Raw genomic sequence first — 20,102 nt, forward strand, 5'->3', positions numbered from 1 at the left:
GAACTAGGGTAGGGAGTACCCTGCTGCCCTGGCCATCAGCACCTGTCTTGAGCTAGCTTGGTCAGCCTAGAGCAGAACATCCACACATGCTCAGGCAGCACCAGGGCCAGAGGATGAGGCTCATACATGCTCATACATATTTAGAACTTGGCCCACATTCAGACATGCCTAGTTAAACTGGGCTCAGATCATATTCAAGCATGCCTAGTTCAGGCTCAGCTCATGCTTGGGCTTGCCCAGTTAGGACTATTCATACTTGGGCATGCCAAGTTAAAGGTCAGTCCAGATGAAGAAACCAGGAGGCAAGTGGGGAGGCTGGCCCCTCCAAGGATAAAATGCAAAGGTCACCAAAGTACACAGGGCTCTGAAGTTCCTCCCTAAGCTTCTTATGATGGCCACAGTTGGCTTTTCTGTAGACCCAAGTCATGTCTGTGTGCTCTTGTTATAGATGACCTATTTCTCTTTGGAGAGAGAATGCAGCCTCCATGAACTGCCTCTAGCCTTCCATCTCAAGCTCTTAATCAGAGCATCTGGGTTGGGAAGGGGCTGCTACCAAAGCCATGGGTGCCAATTCCCCATGATGGCCACTGAGCCATACGGCCTCCAGAATGTGAGATGTTGAGACTCCCTAAGGAGTCGTCCAGCAAGGGAGTAGTGCATGCACAGGGTAAACTAGCTGGCTAGAGGTATGGTTTCTAATGGGTACCCTAAAGGTGGCAGAACAGTCTGGCAAAAGTGTTATTTTGAAGTCCCTTAAAAAGCCAGCAGGTCTATTCATAATAGCTAGGAACTAGAATCAACCCAGATACCCATCAACTGATGAATGGATAATAAAGATGTGGTACATATACACAATGAAATTCTACTCAGCAGTAAGGAAAAATGAAATACTGAAATTTGTAGGAAAATGGATAGAGTTGGAAAAAATCATTCTAAGCAAGGTCACGCAGGCACAGAAAGATAAATGCCATATGTACCCTGCCATCTCTGGTTCCTAACTGGGATCAATTGCAAATGAGTGCAAACAGTAGTAAGCACCAGGAATATGAGCAGAAAACTAGAATGAGGCCAGGAGAGAGAAGAAATAGAGAGGAGAGGAGGAGTTACCTGACACGTTAGGTGAGGGGCAGAATAGGGGTGAGGGTGGGGAGGGAATTACATAAAAGTTAAGACAACATGAATCAGTTCCATAGAAGCCCTCGTTCTGGCTACCATTCTATAAAATATAACCACCAATAAAAGGGGGCAGTTGGGACAAAAATTGGAAAAAGCTTAACCTTAATACCATGGATTCTGAAACTTGAGAGATGGCCCAGTTATTAAGGCACATACCTGTAAAGCTTAATAATATAGATTCAATTCCCCAGTGCCCATGTAAAGCCAGACATCCAAAGTGGCACCTGCATATGCAGTGGCTGGAGGCCCTGGCATGCCTATTCTCTCTCTGTGTCTTCTCTGCCTCTCTGCTCACAAATAAATAATAGTTTTTAAAAAAACATGGAGTCTAACCAGAAAGTCTCAGGCCCAGAATTGGGTTGCCCATCACAGTGAGCTATTGGCCAAGGAGACTCATGAGGTCCCCAAAACAATGTAGGCCATTTCCAAAACACTTGATTACCTGCTGGAGCTACAAGGTAAGACCTTATTGCTGAAGACACCACAGGCTTCAGTCACAGGACATCAGAATACCATGCTGGAACTAAAAGGGAAACAAATTCTATCCTGGCTAGCCCTCATAGTGCTAGAAAGCCCTATGATAACTGCTGGAGGACAACAGTCACCAACAGCATGAATATGCTGGGGACCCTATAGACGATGAACTCAACCAGTTGGACAAGAAGTACACACTTGTGCAATAGTGGCACACAGCCTCTGAGGGTAACCAACTGTTCTCTGATTGCACATGAGGCCTACTCAATGGGAGAGAATCATACCTGGTACTAGAAACCCCTCACCACTCTTGGTTGGAGAATGTTTTATTTTACAGGTGGCAGAGAAAACAGAGGACCAAGATCCATCAATAAGACAAAAAGATAGTTGACTGCCCACTATGAGATGTGCCACCTCTACCACATCTGTCAGGGCCGGGAGAAATTACAGAGAAAGTGGTGACATGAATACAGCTCTTACTTCTGACAACCAGCTTCAGGGCAATGAGAATAGCAATCAATCAAAACCTATCAAAGCAGATATCCAGAGGTTATAGAGAACTCAACATTAAATCATACTGCAAACAGGCTTGCCATGGCTCAGGGAACATTGCAGAATAGGGGACAGAAAGATTTTAAGAGACACAGAGTGGGTAGGAATACCCTAAGGCACAGTCTCCCCACCCCCACTACCCCACAGATTCTGAGGCATTCATGATCCCACAGTGAATGCTATAGCCCCACTGAGGACTGGCTACCACAGTAACCAGAGCAGGGGCAAGGGGATAAGAGAGTATAACCTGTTATATATATAACTTTTTAAAAAGCAAAGTGAAAAAAAAGAAGAGAAACCAAATGGTCATAGGAGGCACAGGGTCTTCTGATCAGTCAGGTTGGAATTTGACCAAACCATGACCCATCTCAAAGAATGGAAATAGTGAAAATTGCCCAAGCTCTGAGAGTATTTTCAAATATGTAACATGGATATTTTTAACCCCAATGGCTGTAAAGAGGATCATAGTAACTAGTGTGGGTAGACTGCACACAGCAAGTACATGGTCTGCAAATGACAGTGAAGTCATGTCACATTTGAATGCTGGCCTATGGAGGAGGAGGAACAGTTGTTCATGGGCCTTTACAGAAGTGTGGGAGACATATGCTTGGGACTAAGTCTGAGTGGTAGAACAATCCCCTGGAAGTGAACGGATCCTCCTCTACCAGAAGTATTGAGGGGCAGCTACCGAAGAGCACACCACTTGGCTGGGCTGTTCATTTAGAGACTTGTGAAACAATTGGGCTTGGTCTGATTTGAAGGTTACTTTAAACCCTGTGAGTGATGCCTGCTAATCTTATTTTTTAGACTTGCTAGGTTATGATCAGACCCTGTTCTGACCAACAAATAAATAGTAAAAACCTAAAAACAAAACATAAAAAGCCAGCTGTCACAGAGAAGGCTCTGCTTCTCCCTGAAGTAGGGTCTAAACCTCAGTAGATGACTTCCTCCCTATGCCAGAAGGAGAGTGACCTTATTATCACTGAGGATGGAAAAGGGGCATAGTCCTGCCCATCTTCTCTCCCTGACTCTACTCTGTGTCCTTTTCCAACACTCTTCTCTGTCCAACCATCACAAAAGCATTCATTGTTGCCACTTTGGACCACATTACTTATATGGTGCCAATGTCATGGGAAATAGGCCAAATTCATGTATTTCTCCTGTTAATCTGGCTAGGGCAGTTTAATTCTCAGAGCCAACCAAAAAGCCTAGAGGGTACAAGCACTCCCTTGCCCCATTGCATCTTGAATGGCTGTGCTTTGGAACAACCTTCTAGTTAAGGTGAGTCATGCTTCAAGTGTGACTGTTTTGGAAGGGGGGCTTTAGAAATTATGAAGCTAAAATGAAGCTAGAGTGGTCCCCAATCTGAGATGTTTGGTGTTCTTATGAGGGGAGATCAGGACAGACCACGAAAAGGGCCAAGAGAGAGGCTTCAGGAAGCCTTGCCATATCTTAACCTTTAGTCTAGAACTGGGAGGCATTTCTCTTGTAGCCACTCAAGCTGTGGCCCCCTATGGGATGATTTTACAGAGCCATTCAAATCACCAGAAGGCTTCCCACCAAGTCCTTCTCCCAATGACAGGTATGACCCATTCTATGCTGGGTGTGGATCAGATCACACTACTTCTGTCTCAATCAGGATTCAGGAGGCACCATGGAGAGTCATTAGGCAGAAATCAAGTTGCTTTTGCAAATCACACAGTTTATTAACTTATCCCTGACATTCCAGCTGCAGTTTGACTATGCGGGTTGATGGCAGTAGAGCGCTACCCTATAGTTTCAGAGTAGGATTAGGAAGCTCTTCTAAGTAGTCTCCCCAGAGTCTGAGTCTAGATCCTAAACTAGCAGCTGCGGTAGTGGATGAGTGGCAAGGGTGTGGGATCATACCTCTCTTGGAGGTGGTGGGCCAGCAGAAAGTCCTGATCAAAATCCTATTGAGGGCTGGAGAAATGGCTTAGTGATTAAGTCACTTGTCTGCAAAGCAAAAGGATCCAGGTTTGATTCCCCAGGACCCACGTAAGCCCACAAGAGGGCATATGCACCTGGAGTTCATTTGCAGGGCTGAAGGCCCTGGCACACCCATTCATATTCATCCTCTCCCCCTCCCTCCCTCCCTCCCTCCCTCACTCCCTCTCTCTCTCTCTCTCTCTCTCTCTCTCTCTCTCTCTCTCTCACACACACACACATACACACACACACACACACACACACACAAATAAATAAAATTAAAATTTTATAAACTAAATGTCTTGTGGAGCTATGATAGATAAGTAGTGCTATAGCTGTAGCACTACTAATAGAAAAAGCTTAAAGATGGGCATTAGTCTTAAAAATAAATAAATCCCATTGAGCCAGGCAGGGTGGCACATCTTTAATCCCAGCACTTGGGAAGCAGAGGTAGCAGGATTGCCCTGAGTTCAAGGCCATGCTAAGACTACATAGTAAATTCCAGGTCAGCCTGGGCTACACTGAAATTCTACCTTGAAAAACCAAAAAGAAAAAAACATTAAGTCATCCCATCGAGTAATCCAGTGGACATTTCTGGAGGCTCCAGTGTTCCTGTCTCTGGCCTTCAGAATGCCTCTTTTTTCTCTTGTTTGGTTTTGTTTTTCAAGGTAGGGTCTCACTTAAGCCCAGGCTGACCTGGAATTCACTATGTAGTCTTAGGGTGGCCTCAACTCATGGTAATCCTCCTATTTCTGCCTTCTGCATGCTGGGTTTAAAGGCATATACCACCACACCCAGCCACCTCTTTTTGTGCCTGGTTCTGGTAGACCCTCTGTATGTGATAGGTTTTGCAGCAATGGGTGTGGACAATGGCAACTGGGGGTATGGGTATACCTGGGTACAGTTGGGTTTCCTACTTCAGCTGCCAGCACACCCTGATGTCACTACACCATGTCCACAGTGTAGCCATGTTCACATTTCACACATCACACATTGTGCAGCAGGCTTCACATTCTCACACATTACTTAATACGTGGAGCATGTTCCTAACAGCCCTGCTTCGATTTTCCTGACTATTGCTTCTTGTTAAGACTCATCCTTGGAGAAAGAGGAATATTCTTAAGTGTGCAAAGGTATCAGGTATTTGTAACACACAGCTGTGAGGCACTGCCTTCCAGAAAGTCCTAGGCTGGACTTAGCTCTTCCACCCCTTCTCTGGTGGAAAAACTAGGAGAATGGGAAATGAGAAAGACTCTAAGTCACTCAATAACTCCTGGCCTGCAGGTATCTCTGGGCAGACCCTGGTAAACCTTTGACCTCTGATCTGTGATGATGTCACAGCAACACCATAGCAACGGACTGGGCATACTCTGGACCACTTCCCGAGAGAAGAAACCGAGAGTGGTTAGTAGTCATGCCCTCAGTCTGAAGCTGTGCTGGCAGCAGCTAGTGACTCCCTTCTTCCCTCGAGGTCAGAATGGAGAAGGACTCCACCTCTCACAGGAGGCCCCGGCCTGGTCTTGGGACCCAGTCCTCAGGAGTGGCATCTGAACACCTCAGAGTAGCCAGTGAGGGGGTCGAGCTCCAGAGAAGCAGGAGCGTAGGTGGCTTACACCAAAAAGGGGACCCTCCAGGCCGCATCAGGAAGCTGCTGCACAAGGAACTGGGTAGGAGAAGCTTATGACTCCTAAAACATAGGTGTATGTCTACACACACAAACAAGTGTACATATGAGCTGGAGGCTGCTAGAGAGCTTTCAGAAGTTAATTTTAAAATCCCTGATGGAGAATGACTAGTTCTGGGGCTGGAGAGATGGCTCAGTGGTTAAAGGCACTTGCTTGCTTGCTTGCAAAGCCTGAAGGCTAGGGTTTTATTCCCTAGTGCCCTCGTAAGCCAAATGCACAAAAGGGTGCATGTATATGGAGTTCATTAGCAGTAGCAAGAGACCTTAGTGTGCTATGGTGGCTTGAATTCAGTGCCCCCCCCAAAAAAACTTAGGTGTTCTGAATGCTTGGTCCCCAGATGATGTAAATTTGGGAATTAGAGCCTCCTGGAGGAGGTGTGTTATTGGGGGTGGGCTTATGGGTTTTATAGCCAGCTTTCCCTTGTCAGTGTTTGACACTCTTCCTGCCTGATGTTGGCCAGAAGGTGATGCCCAGCCTCTGCTCATGTCACATCTTCTTCTGCCATGATGGAGTTTCCCCTTGAGTCTATAATCCAAAATAAGCCCTTTCCCCCCACAAGCTGCTCTTGCCCAGTACTTTGTGCCAGCAATATGAAAGTGACTGCAGCACGCGCCTATATTCACTCTGTCTTTTTGCTTCTTTCTGTCTCATTCTCAAATGGATAGCAATTCATTAACAAATAAATAAAATGACTGGTTCTGAGTCAGTAGGGGCATTTTACCTGAGGCTGGGATGAAAGTGCATCCTGCCTTTTCACCTAAAGGAACAACTAACATAGGTGAAATGGCCCCTTTCCAAGAAAAAGGTCTTAGCATCCAGATCCCCACTGCTAACCAAGCAGCTGTCATTTCACAGATACAAGCCGGAGTCCAGCACTGCAGGGAGCAGAGGGATGAGAGTAGAAAGATCTAGTTTCCCTGAGAAAGGACAAGTATTGCTGAGCATAGGAGGGATCAAGTGTCCTCACAGTCAAGAGGCAGACTGAAGGACACCCAGCATTCCTCATGGAGGATAGCATTGGGAGAAGGCAAGAATGGAGGGAAGGGGAATAGGGACAGCTGCCTGTACTGTCAATGTTCCCTGGCCTGAGAAATAATCCTGATGAAAAGGCTGGCCAGTAAGCCCTCCAGGACAGGCTGTCCCCACCTCAGGCTTCAGATATGGTCCATCCATGCATCAGAGCTGTTCTTTAAGCCTTGGAATTCCTAGTCTGTGTGAGAATCCAGAACCACTGTGGGGAACAGACAATACCAAACTTTTAGGCTCGGGTCTGGCCCAGATGACAGCATGAAGGCTGGGAGAGAGGCAGCCCACATGAAGCTGCCCCCACCATGCTCCCTGAGATCCTATAGTTGTATGTGTATGTTTCTTTTCTGAGACACTGTACTGGACAGCCAGGTTTCTGGAATTGGGAGTGGGGCTGCATACAGATGGAGCATGCAAGGGGACAACATGCCTCCCAAGATTACACAGCACAGCTCCCTGTGGTTATTATCCTGAGGACAGGAAAGAATGCTCATGTTTCAGAATTTACTTATCCCCTCCACCTCAGGCAAGTTCAAGGTAATTCCTGCCCCCTCCCAGGACAGAGGACAATTAAGATCACCCCAGTGATGACCCTCAGAGCCAGGAAGCATTAGTGATCAGGATAGTTTGGGACAGCCATCCAACTTTCAGCAAGTAGCTATCTGGGGCAGAGTCTCTTCTCCAGCTTTCTGTTCTGTCACTTCAGTTATCTATGCAGGGACAAGGGATTTGGAGACCCTGGGGTCTTAGATGTAGCCTGAGTTCTGCAGAAAGAATGAGGAGCAGGGGATGAGCTTGCACAGCCAGGCATGGACAGTGATAAAACAGCAAAGATAGAGGAAGCCCTGACACATGGCTAAAGGGGCCAAGGTGGCTGAGGCCATCCACTCTCAGACTAACCTGGAGAAAAGCCAGACAGGCTGGCACAATGCACTTGTGAGGTGGTAAACTGTGCAGGTTCATAGAAGGTCCTGGGTGCTAGAGTCAGCATGCCCTGGGGTACTTATGTACTGACCAACTGTCCTTGCTCTTCAGAGTCTGAAAACCAGGGAAAAGAATCAAGAAATGACACAGATGATCCCAGCTGGTAAGTGGAAGAGGTGGTCTTTCAGAAACACAAAAACCTAAGTGGTAGAGAGTAAGGACAAAGCCTTCTGATTGCCAGGAGTTTGAGGGGCCCAAATGAGACTGAGGGTTAAGTAGACCTTGGCAAAGAGCTTGTTGAAAGGATTGAGGATCCTCTTGACCTGAGGTGCTAATGATAGAAAAAAGGTCCACTTCATGCATCTCAGAACTGTAGATATACCTACTCCCCCACCCATCTTCTCCATGGCCCTGGTCTGTGCCTCGCACTCATCTGGGTGAGTATCATATGACTCTACAGGAAAGAAATCTGTACCTTGTCTCATGTCCATTGGACCCACCAAGGTCTCCTTGCTAGGTAGGGAGAGTAGGCAGCACTGAGAATATAACCAACCCAATTAGTCAGAAGAAGAAAAAATAAAAGCCCCTATGCTGGACATCTGGGTGTTAACTGTCTTTCATAGAACTGTCTGCACTTCTGTTTTCCTGCCATCAGAGTATTTAAAAGTCATTGAGTTGCTCCATGGCTTTTCTCAGATCCCACAGTATATTCACCACCAATGTGGACTAGATACAGGGCAGGTCACCTGCTCATTAATGGCTCCTCATGAGTGGATACTGGGGAAGTTCTTGGCAAACAAGAAGCCATGGAATATATTGGCTGGCAGAGTTAGGTACCACATACCACACAAGGCATGGAACATCTTGATTTGCCTTGAGCAAGGGGAAGAGTGGAGTTGGAAGGCCCAACAACCCTTCAGGTGGCAAGAGCCAACAATAATCCAAGTTTTACCACTGGAAATAGTGGGGAAATTATTGTCTTCCCCAGCCCTACATTCATTCACCCTGGCCACCCAAAGCTAACAAAGTACGTGGAAGGGGGAGCACCCATGTGGACATGAATGGCAGATACAGACCTGCCCCAGTCCACTGACCCTCCATACCCTTCAGGTATCCACCTGGAGGGAGCTTGCATCCACTTCTCACTATAGGTTGGTTCTTTCAGCAAGGTTGTGGGCTCAGCTTTGAAATAAGTCCCTGTCGACTCTAAGTAATTGTTGCAAGTCTATAACTAGAGATCTCAAGGTGTCTCTACCTAAAACAGGTCATCAGAGGGAGACAAGAAGGCCTTCTATCAAAGTCTCTTTCCCATGAGGTCCCACAGACTCACCTTATTCCAAGCACCATGGAAGAAGCCACAGAGCTAGATGGAGAGCAGGTGTCTACCATCATGATACTTATTCTGAACCACTCTTTTAACCCTCCCACTCCATCCCCCAGCCAGGTGAGCCTAGAGGAGGACAGGAAGGAAAGGAGTCAGGATGCCACAGGAAAACAGGCCCATAGGAGTGGGAAAATGGAGCCAGAGACTGAGAACAGTGACTCAGAGGCCAGTGCCACAGAGGAGCAGGACAGCATGGGAAGACGTACCACAGGGTCCAAGGTCAGTCCATGGACATCTCCCCATATTCTGTCCCCTTGTGTGGAGTCCCCTGAACTCACCTAATGGCATCTTCTTTGGCTTACAGGAGCTGGAGCTGGAGGCTGTGAGACTTAGGGATCATCTGGAAAAAGAGGCAAGAGCTTCTTCTTTAGTAGCAGGAGTAAGATAAGCAGGCCTATCTGTGGACAAGTCATAACCAGCCATGAATGTACTGTGGGTTTGTGGTCTATGAGGTGATTTTAGCAGGCCCCATGCTGCCCAGCTGGATTAGAAGGGCCTAGGGAAGCCAAACTCTGGGCTTCCTTGCCTGATCCCATGGCATCCTGCCACAGCTTGCTAAAGATGTGAGATCCTGAGAAGAGCTGACCTTCCAATTGACCTTGGCCCAGAAAAAATCCCCAGAGCTCCATTCCCTGGTATGCTGGGCAGGGATATATCAATGCAGAATTAGGAATCTCACAGGGCACTTTATAAAGGAAGATGGCTTTATCCTACCTCCCAAAACATGTTGTAGGGAATGGCAACAGCAAAACACATTGTTCACCAGGATTTTATAAAAGATGGTCCTTTGTGTGGTCCTGGGCCAGCCAAGGTGCCTCTAGAGACCATGGCTGCACAGGCTGAATTATTGTGCCATCCTGTTCTAAGGTCAGTTTCATCTCAGTGCAGCCTGGTTCTAAGGTATGTGTATGAAACAGAATCTACATGTTTCCAGTGGACCAGGGCTCTGAGAAGCCCTGAGGTCTCAGCAGTGTCTTGTCACCTGGAGGCCCTGACACTCAGAACCTCTTAGGAGTCTCAATGAGTAGGGAGGGGTCAGAAATTCATGCTTCTTCCTCTCCTTGTCTGCCCAGAACTGGACCCATGGACACCTTGCTTTCCATGCTGCCATGGACCTTCCATCCAGCTTCATATGAACCCTCTCTGGCATCTCTATCTGGTGGGCCTGGTGGAACCACACAAACCAGGCTGCCCACAAGTCATAAGCCTGTAGTTCCTCCCAAGAAATTTGCTACTTTCCAGGAATCTTGCTTTCCTTCCAAGAAGTTTACTTTCCTCCTGGCTCACTACCTTTTTTGTTTCCATGCACAGAGACCATCTGTGTTTGTGGAGATTGACCTGGGAGACCATGCTGAGGAAGAGGTACAGACAAAACCATTCAGACAAGAAAGCCACATCAACTCCCCTGGGAAAGCACCTACACCTACGTAGGGTGTGGGGATGTAGCAATGGAGAGTCATATCAGGCATGGGTTGGAAGATGAGGCAGGGACCCAGAACCAATAAGCTCCATAGGGTTGAGGACTGGCCTTGGATGAGGTGAGGATATTTTTGTGCTCCCCATATACACAAATACATATACACACATATGTCCTGGTACCAATATGGGCCCTTAGGTCTCCAGAGCCTCTTAAAGATCATACTGGAACAGGGTAAAGGGCACACTTGGGTACTGAGAGATTGAGCCTTGGAGGATACATGGCTGTGCCAATCAGTCACTGCTCAAAACACTCATACAACTGTGCCTAAGTTATCTTCTTGTAGAATGGGGACCATGCTTTCAACACAGCAGTTTCATAGTGATCTCAGAATAGTGTCTTAGTATTAAGTATCATCAATATCACCACCATTATCATACAACCATTATATCGTTATCACCATCATCATCAAATCACCGTTGTCATTTTCTTGACCCTTTGAACACAATTATCTAGAGTCTCTTCCTTCAGTTATCTGCTATAATATCTTTTTTGAAAGTTTTCTGAAGTTTCTGTTAGCAAATGAAAGCTGCTGCCTAAAGGTCAGTTGTTTTCCAGATTGTACTTTTTATCTTCTTTGCCCTCAGATTATACCTTTGCCCTCAGATTATAGCATGGTGGAAAAGACTGGTCATTGAGTCACCATAACTAGATTCCAGGAACTCTAGAAGAATCAGTCAGTGGTAGAGCTGGACCAAGGGACCAGGTCTTCCATCTGTAGCCCAGGGGCCATAGAATCCCATGTCATGTAAGGCCTAGGCTAGAGTCCCTAATTGGGCATTTCCACTTGACAGCCCTGTCTAGTAGGAGGAAACTCAAAGCCATGGAGAAATTCCCTATTCTGCCCTTGATTGTTCCTTGGGTGGGTCCCACAGGATGTCCTACCATTCCCCACAGGTGGTCACCTGTACTCTGAGAGAAGAGAAGAAGCCACAGATGGACACAGAGAACTTGTCAGAGGACGAGTGAGTTATGCTTGAGGGATTACTCTGGGATAGGCATTTGTTCTCCAACATAAGATAAGATGCCCCCCACCTCGTATAGTGGGCAATACTGAGCCTCCCACATTTCTTCTACTTCCTGGGCATGAGGCTAAGAGATTATTATGGATGCAGGAGATGCTGAAGGACAGACAAATGCATGGCAAACCTTCTAAAGACTTGGACGGGAGCTTCACCTCACTCCACCAGATCATCTCTCCCCATCCCATTAGTCAGTAAAATTGCCATAAGTGATGAAGGAGATAGAGAGGAAGCAGAAGGCAATGATCATGGTGTCAAGTCTCCAGCTAGGGTTAGCTTCTGAGTCAGAGTTAGGAAGCCCCCACACACTTGGGTGCCATCATAGCAAGACTGGCCCCTTCCAGCAGAATTTAGGCCTTCAAAGTTGTTGGATATATTGGTCCTGAAACTTACACTCCTTTTTGGAGGGCCCTGAGTATGCTGACAAAGCCCCAACACTTCCTGAGACCCAGTAGTCTCCCACACAAGAAAGGGCATTGGGAGCTAGCAAGATATTTGTCTCTGGTCCATGTGTCTATTTTTTTAAACATACCTTTTTAACTTTATTTTATTTACTTATTTATTTGAGAGAGATAGAGATAGATAGAGAGAATGGGTGCACAGGGCATCTAGTCACTGCAAATGAACTCCAGATACATATATCACCTTGTGTATGTGGCTAATGTGGGTATTGGAGAATTGAACCTGGGTCCTTAGGTTTACAGGCAAGCACCTTGTCTGCTAAGCCATCTCTCTGGCCCCCCTGTGTCTATTTTTTTTAATTTCCAACAATACAGAGAAATGTAAAGAAAATAGCAGTTATACAAATTCCTATTTCTCAGAATTAACAGCTAAGTTAGCGTTTTGCCTAATTTACAAATTTTGTAAAAGAAAATATCAAGTATATAATTCTGATATTTGGCCTTCGTGCCATGTAGATAACATATGGAGAGAAAGTTTAGAACTATCCTGAATAATACCTTGTAGAGTTTAAACTGATGAGGGTACCATCCTCAATATCACACTGAAAGGTTAGTCTGCACAGGTCAGTAAGATTGTAGGTGGCCCACAATCCCTGTCCTTTAACTTCACTTAATCCTCTCCTTATTGGGCATTTGATAAATTATTGCTGCCATTACTACTGCTTTTGCTTCAGGGTCTGTGTCTTTGAGGGAATTCAGTGAGGAAGTGAGGAAGTGTCTGACCTCCACATGAATAGGCCATGACATGCTTTTACCAATTCATCATAACTTGTCATACTCTAGTCTTTATCTAAATGAGTGTTCTTTTTCCTCTCTGATTTTTTGATGGATTTGGCCACAGTGCACAAAGCTTGGTGCTATCTCTATCCTGAATGCTGGGGGCAGCCAGATCAACTTTCTTGGTCTCTGGCCCACCCCCCAGGCTCATTGTTCCAGAGGACACACCTGGTGAAATGGCCGCTAGAGGCTGCCTAGTAGGGATCAGGGATCTGTATGTGGGCCTAGCCAGAGACAACTATCTGTACCTCTTTCCTGACTCACCTGCCTACTCTATTTTCCTCACAAGTCTCCACCCAGTCCCCTGCTCAGTGAAATTGGGCACCCATGCACCACCAACCCCATGGCTGCACGGTGGTCAGCGTTGGCCTTAAATAGGGTGATCCTCGCCTAAGGAATTGGAGCTGCTGTCTCCCCAGGGAAGAAGTACAGGCATTATGTTCTGAGTGGTCCCTCACATACCTCTAGGCTTTGAGGCTTCTAGTTCCTTGTGTTTTGGGAACTCCCTGGTTCAAGAACAAGAGAGCCAGCTGAAAGAAAAGGTCTGGGCCGGCCAGGAATCTGATTTTGAGAAGGCTCAAGGCTGGCTGGGGGCAAGCCCTGCTGTCCTGAGACTTGGTAGAGTGGCCACAGTGGAGTTGGGGGGGGGGGACCATCAGAAAGCACAGGGTAGGGGCTTCTATTCAGGTGGTTGGAATGGTACGGTTGGAGTGGAGAAAGAAGGGTGGACTTTCTTATCTCCTCATGCTCTTGGCCCCTAGGACGAGGACCAGCTGGGTATGTTGCATCCCATACCCCACAAGAAGAAAGGTGAAGGAGAACACAGCTACCTTGGAGAAGGTACTCAGGGCCTGGAGGACAGGAAGGGAGTGGGGTTCTAAGCAGACAGGAGCCCAGAGGTGGTGTGCTCACCTCAGGGCCTCTCTGGTCAGACCTTAGGATTTCTACTTCCATCTCTTGAGACTGACTGGTCAGAGCTGGGAATTAAGGCAGGCAATGCTGTGATGCAGGGACCACACACAACAGCCAGAGAATACCCCTGGGGCATGATGCCCTGGTCACTGCAGACAAAATATTGTGATCTACTAGTAGGCTGTGTTCTTCCTCCTTGAGATGGAGATAGGGCAGGAAGATGGATCTGTCTTCCACAGGCCACCTATTGGTGTGGCAGATGAGTAGAGCCATGGTCCAACCCCACTATACAGAACCTAGGGACACCTAGAAGTAGCCAAAGACCTTGCAAGGTGCCAGGCACAGGCCCTGATGAGCTGGAGGAAGAGGGTCCCCGAGCTGTCACATATGGGCACTGAGAAGGCTTATGCTTCTAGCACAGAGAGGTGACCCTCTACCAGGTGTAAAGGGCTCCAGATGGCTAGTCTTCTCAACCATCTAAAACAGCTTTGCTAGCACATCTGGCTGATTTTGAGAAGGCTCAAGGCTGGCTGGGGGCAAGCCCTGCTGCCCTGAGACTTGGTAGAGTGGCCACAGTGGAGTTGGAGGGGGAACCATCAGAAAGCACAGGGTAGGGGCTTCTATTCAGGTGGTTGGAATGGTACGGTTGGAGTGGAGAAAGAAGGGTGGACTTTCTTATCTCCTCATGCTCTTGGCCCCTAGGACGAGGACCAGCTGGGTATGTTGCATCCCATACCCAGGAGATGTGGTTAGTATGCAGAGACAAGGTGGTTCAAGGGACACTATTTAATGCTCAAGGGATTCTCCTGTGGCAAACCCAAGCCCAGGCAGGTAGGAAACAGGACTGACACAGCCTTGGTCAGGCCAGCTGTCTCCCAAGCTGGAGCTGGCATCCTTCCTGATAATCACCATGTCATGGCTCCAGTGAGAATGCCAGTGTGCTAAGGCTCTAGAGCACATTAGCATGTGACCTGAGGATTGAGCATTTGGGCTTCTCAGAAAGCATCCTTGGAGCTGGGTACACAAGGTCCAGGACAGCCATTCAGAGAGCCAGGTAGGAGCAGAAGGCTATAGAAGAAGAGAGGACACGTGTGTTTCACCTTCCTTAACCAGCTGAGTGAGAATAAGCCCCACAAGCCAATGATTACAAATCATGGGGCTCGATGTCATTCTAAGTATGAGCAGCTTCTCTCCTCTCCTGCTGGACACAGCCCCTGAGAGCCCACTCCAGAAATCACTCAGACACTCAACCAGGTATGTTCATGCACACATATATGAGTGTTCATAGCCACATACCTAATACATATATCACACTTACATATGCCAACATTTGTAGCCACATGTGTAATTCATACCATATCACATGTTAATGTGTACATGTACCCTCTGAAACATGTACCCTTCCACAAGTACAAATACACAAAGGGTCACATTCAGGCAGCCATGTGTCCATGCACATGTATACACACACAAAGGGCAGAGACACTTAGATTCAGAGGTCAGAAGACACATATGAGGAATGTTTGTCTCAGCTGTTCCCTTCAGGGACAGATGGAGTATACATCAGAACTCAGAGTCACCCAGCCATGGAGGTACAGATTCCTAGAACCTTACCCATACATAGCTGGAACCATGGGCAATTTCCTTCCGGGGAGACTGCTGAGCAGGTTAGAGACAGAGGAATGGTCCATCCACCAGTGCCCACATGGACTAAGACACCTTAACAAAGTGGAAGCTTCTCCCCACACTATCATTCCCCAGCAGGAAATGGACCCAAACATCCACACTGAATGAGTCCACATGATGAAATAAGACAGCCAGAATCCCTGGTCCCACTACATAGGTTTGAACTAGCCCTGCCTTCCAGATGCCACTAACAAAAAAGGTACTCAGACACTTCTGGAAAAACATCTGGCTGGTCCCTTTGCCAGGATCTGGGAGAGGAGGCCTCTCTTCATGGCTCCTGGGCTCTTACCACAGAACAGGTACCAGCATGAGTCTGTCCACTCATTTATCCATTCTTTGTGACCTTATTTTGGCAGCAATGCTGTGCAGCAAAAAGCAAGGTCTCGTCTCATGGCAGGAGGTTTCACGCTATAGGATACCCATGGCAAAAGAGATGGCTTTAACTTACTAGAACACAGGCCTTCCTAGATCACATACCTGATTTCAGTAGGGCTCTGGACCTATGTCTTTAAACTTAAGCAATTCTTCTACTTCTGGGTGGTGTCTGGGTTAAGTATCACAATGTCTGCCAGTGTCATGAAGGGATAGAGCATTTTAGGAGCATTTTGTCATGTCATCATTGTTGTTGTTGTTGTTTTCTTCTCAAAGTCTTCTTCTTATTATTAGTTTTGTACTCAGTAAATATAGTCAAGTTGGTACCATTGTTAGCCTCCTCCCTGTCCTCTCTCCTCCACAGGGACCCTTCTTGTTGGGGTATAGGGGTTGTGCATTGTGGAGTTAGCCATCAGTAGTTATGGGTGGGAGGAAATGTCTCTGTTTATCATGACCCAATGTGTGTTGTTTTGATCCTCAGTTCTGGACACTTGCACACACCCAAGACCCAGCTTTCACCTTCCTGCCCACACAGAAGTTCAAGTACTCAGCCACTGGTAGAGCCCTCCAGGGACTGAAAGAAGATAGCCTAACCTTGAAGTAGCTCCATGATACCCCGTGGTCAGGGCTAGAGTGGCAGCAGCCCAAGGTCAACCTCAGACAAGGTGGAAAATAATGGAAGCATTGAATGCACCTTCTTGCAGATTGCCAGTGTTGGGACTGTGATGTTCCCCAAGGGTGTTCAGGGAAACATAGAGTGAGTCACAGGTAGATCGTTGAGATCATTTTGCCCCTGAGTTTTTCACAATGTATTTTTCTTTATTTATTTTCTTTATTTATTTATTAAATATATTTTATTTATTTGAGAGAGTAAAAGAGGCAGAGAGAGAGAGAATGGGCATGCCATGGCCTCCAACTACTGCAAACGAACTCCAGATGCATGTGCCCCCTTGTGCATCTGATTTACGTGGGTCCTAGAGAATCGAACTGGGATCACTTGGCTTCGCAAGCAAATGCCTTAACCGCTAAGCTATCTCTCAAGCCCTATTTTATTTTTAAAACAAATTTATTTATTTATTTATTTATTTACTTACAGGATAGTGGGAGCACCAGGGCCTCTTGCTGCTGCAAACTTGTACCACTTTTTGTGTCTGACTTACATGAACAGCTTGTGAATTGAATCTGGGCTGGAAGGTTTTATAAGCAAGCTCCTTTAACCTGCTGAGCCATCTTTCTAGCCCTGAAATATATATATTTTTTAAATTTTTTATTTATTTATTTGAGAGCAACAGACACAGAGAGAAAGACAGATAGAGGGAGAGAGAGAGAATGGGTGCGCCAGGGCTTCCAGCCTCTGCAAACAAACTCCAGATGCGTGCGCCCCCTTGTTCATCTGGCTAACGTGGGACCTGGGGAACCGAGCCTCAAACCGGGGTCCTTAGGCTTCACAGGCAAGTGCTTAACCGCTAAGCCATCTCTCCAGCCCTGAAATATATTTATACATATATATGTATTTGGCTTTTCAAGGTAGGGTCTCACTCTAGCCCAGGCTGACCTGGAATTTACTACGTAGTCTCAGGGTGGCCTCAAAATCACGGAGATCCTCCCACCTGTACCTCCTAGTGCTAGGACTAAAGGCATGTGCCACCATGCCCAGCCTGATATTTTTAAATATATCACAAGTATTGTCACCAGTATTACTATTGACTGCTCTTCCCAGATATCACTGAATGCTAGGGACAGGACAGCACATGGACCAAGTCCTTGGTGCTATGGGATCTGCCTACAGCTAGACAGACCCTTGGCATGTCTTATTTAATCTACAAAGAGTTTCATAAAACTTAGACGTTTTGTAAAGATTAGTCTAGCCACTGAAGAGGTGAGGGAACAGGAGACTGTCCCCCCACCATAGGTTGAGCAGCAGGCACACAGTAATAGGAACGGTGCTTTATCAACTGGCCAGTTTGTGACAACTGTTGGTCTGTATTAGTCTTTCCCATCAATTCTGCAGAGAAAGCATTCTGTCGCTAACCACTTTATGCCATCCCACCAGGCTGGTTATTACAAACTACCAGATGGAATGATGGCCACTTTGGCCTGGCCAACAGCACCACCTGGTGGCTGAGATTCTACAAACCTTTCTGTTTCCTATTCTAGGATTCTGCTAACCAGAAGGAGCTAGAGCGTGGAACACCACAGAGTTGAAATTCCAGCTGATTACTTACTAAAGAATGGCCTATAGTGTGAACGCATCGCAGAGCATCAATTATAGTGTCACACACGCACAACCACTGGGCTGCAGCCAGGATGGGGGAGGGGCTGAGGTAACCCCTGAACTGGCTCTCCCTGCACCCACACCTCTATGCCCTGAGGCCCTGGCCACAGACCCTCTTATGCCTTAGTGCCTTGTCCTCAGGGAATGCTTGGAGGTGTGAGCCTCCAAAGTGCCTTCCTATGTAACCACCACAAAACAAAAACCCTGGAACATGTGCATCTGAGGCCCAAAGTGCTTGGACTCCTTAGGTACATGGACATAAAGGGCCCTGGGAAGTTAGGGAATTGCCAGGCTGATCCCATGATGGGCTATTAAAGATGCCATAGTCATATAGACATGGGGGACAGGGTAGGAAAGTCTATGACCTCCTCTCCAGATTGTGGTCCCATTGGACTCATAGCTGGATAGAAACTCTGGGACATGCCAGAGACTCTGGGCTGGGCTGGGTTGGGAAGGCAAATAATAAGGGGCTACCCAAGGCTACCTTATGGGGCCCTAACAAGGTTTAGACTCATACTCTTGCTGTTTTTCCTCTTCTGTGCAAGCTTAGCTTTGAGACACGTTTTCAAGGTTCAGTGTACTTTGGTCATGTCAGGGTGAGGGGCAGAAACATGGCTAAATACTATCATACTATCATCAGAAGCTTAAAGTTTCCTTTAAAATTTTAGGGACCCTGACTCAAGAAAACCCGTGATTCATGGCTAAAAAGAATTTCAAAACCAGCCAGTATAAAGCAGAACTGGATATTTTATTAAAGGTATTAAGAAAGACATCCAAGAAGAGAATGAAAGCACACCCAAGAGCATGCATGTTGGCTTCTCTGAGAAAGAGTCACAAAATAAGACAAAATAAGACAGACCCAAGTGTGGGTATGGTCTTAAGGGAGAATTACAATTGAGTCTATTAGTATTCACCATATACATATTTTAGTAGTGTTCAACTTATATCTTGAAAAGTTGCTATGAAACTCTTTTCCCTTTCTCTTTCTTTTTGATCATTGAGATTATAGGGTGGCTCTAGAGTGCCTAAAATGGGGTTATAATCTGATAAGGTGAAACCAGAGACCATTGGGGTTTCACAAGGGTTTTATTACATGTCTTTTTATTATAAATGGGGTTTCTGGTGAGATTCCTAGAAAAATGCAAGCTTATAGCTGGGAAGGGGAAAAGGGACTTAAACAGTTAATTGTGCTAGAATTCCCATCTCTCTGCTAATGAAAGGTTTCAACTAGACTCAAGGTGAGGGGCTACTTTTCCTTCTCATGTCCTCCAGATTTTTCCTGTCTTTCTATCCTGCCTTAGTCATAGCTGACAAAGTCACCTGTAGCTGCAAGGTCCTCCACAGGCTGTCAAGTGTCTTACAGGATGAGGGAAGCCAGACCACTGTGGAGGCCCCCTCTCCACACACATCCTGCAACCCATTTCAGTCAACCTGTTTGGTTCTGATAATCCTGAAGCATCAGGGAAGGGAAAATCCCCACTTTGCAGATGATGGAAGAGATACAGAGCATTATGGGGAACTGCAGTTTCTTTTTGTGAGCTCTTAGTCCCATTGACAAAAGAATTTATAAACAGCCAGATGTGGTGGCCCATGCCTTTAATCCCAGCACTCGGGAGGCAGGGGTAGGAGGATCGCCATGAGTTCAAGGCCACCCTGAGACTACATAGTGAATTCCAGGTCAGCCTGGGCTAGAGTGAGACTCTACCTCAAAAAACAAAACAAAAAAAGAATTGATAAACAGATTCAAAAGGAAACTTGGCAGTGCCACGAAGAGGGAGATGGAGGAGAGAGAAAGTCATAATTGAATTAGTGTCAGCAATGGAGACCTACAAACAGTTGTAAAGTAGGGGGCAGAGCTTCAAAGAAATTAGTAAGGAAGCCCAGAGTGTCAAGGAAAGCATGCTTAGGATTTGGGCTGGTATCTAAAAAAAAAAAAAAAAAAAAAATCTATA

General features: G+C 46.5%; 1 protein-coding gene across 1 annotated transcript; it reads left to right on the forward strand.

The window, feature by feature from the left end:
• The first annotated feature begins 5,626 nt into the window (after positions 1–5,626).
• Positions 5,627–18,136, forward strand: C3H13orf46 (chromosome 3 C13orf46 homolog). The gene is made up of 8 exons (XM_045144923.1): positions 5,627–5,816; positions 7,896–7,947; positions 9,225–9,387; positions 9,473–9,520; positions 10,480–10,530; positions 11,543–11,610; positions 13,667–13,715; positions 18,033–18,136. Exons 1-8 carry the CDS (start codon positions 5,627–5,629, stop codon positions 18,078–18,080), a joined length of 669 nt encoding a protein of 222 aa, XP_045000858.1. The 3' UTR covers positions 18,081–18,136.
• The last annotated feature ends 1,966 nt before the right edge of the window (positions 18,137–20,102 follow it).

This window comes from Jaculus jaculus, chromosome 3, assembly GCF_020740685.1.
Source record: "Jaculus jaculus isolate mJacJac1 chromosome 3, mJacJac1.mat.Y.cur, whole genome shotgun sequence".
NCBI lineage: Eukaryota > Metazoa > Chordata > Mammalia > Rodentia > Dipodidae > Jaculus > Jaculus jaculus.

Excerpts from the sequence above, each read along its gene's own strand:
- C3H13orf46 (XM_045144923.1), top strand. The coding sequence starts at position 5,627 with ATGGAGAAGGACTCCACCTCTCACAGGAGGCCCCGGCCTGGTCTTGGG. Across the intron at positions 7,948-9,224 it reads GACACAGATGATCCCAGCTG|CCAGGTGAGCCTAGAGGAGG; the intron begins GTAAGTGGAAGA and ends TCCATCCCCCAG. Across the intron at positions 9,521-10,479 it reads GGGATCATCTGGAAAAAGAG|AGACCATCTGTGTTTGTGGA; the intron begins GCAAGAGCTTCT and ends TTCCATGCACAG.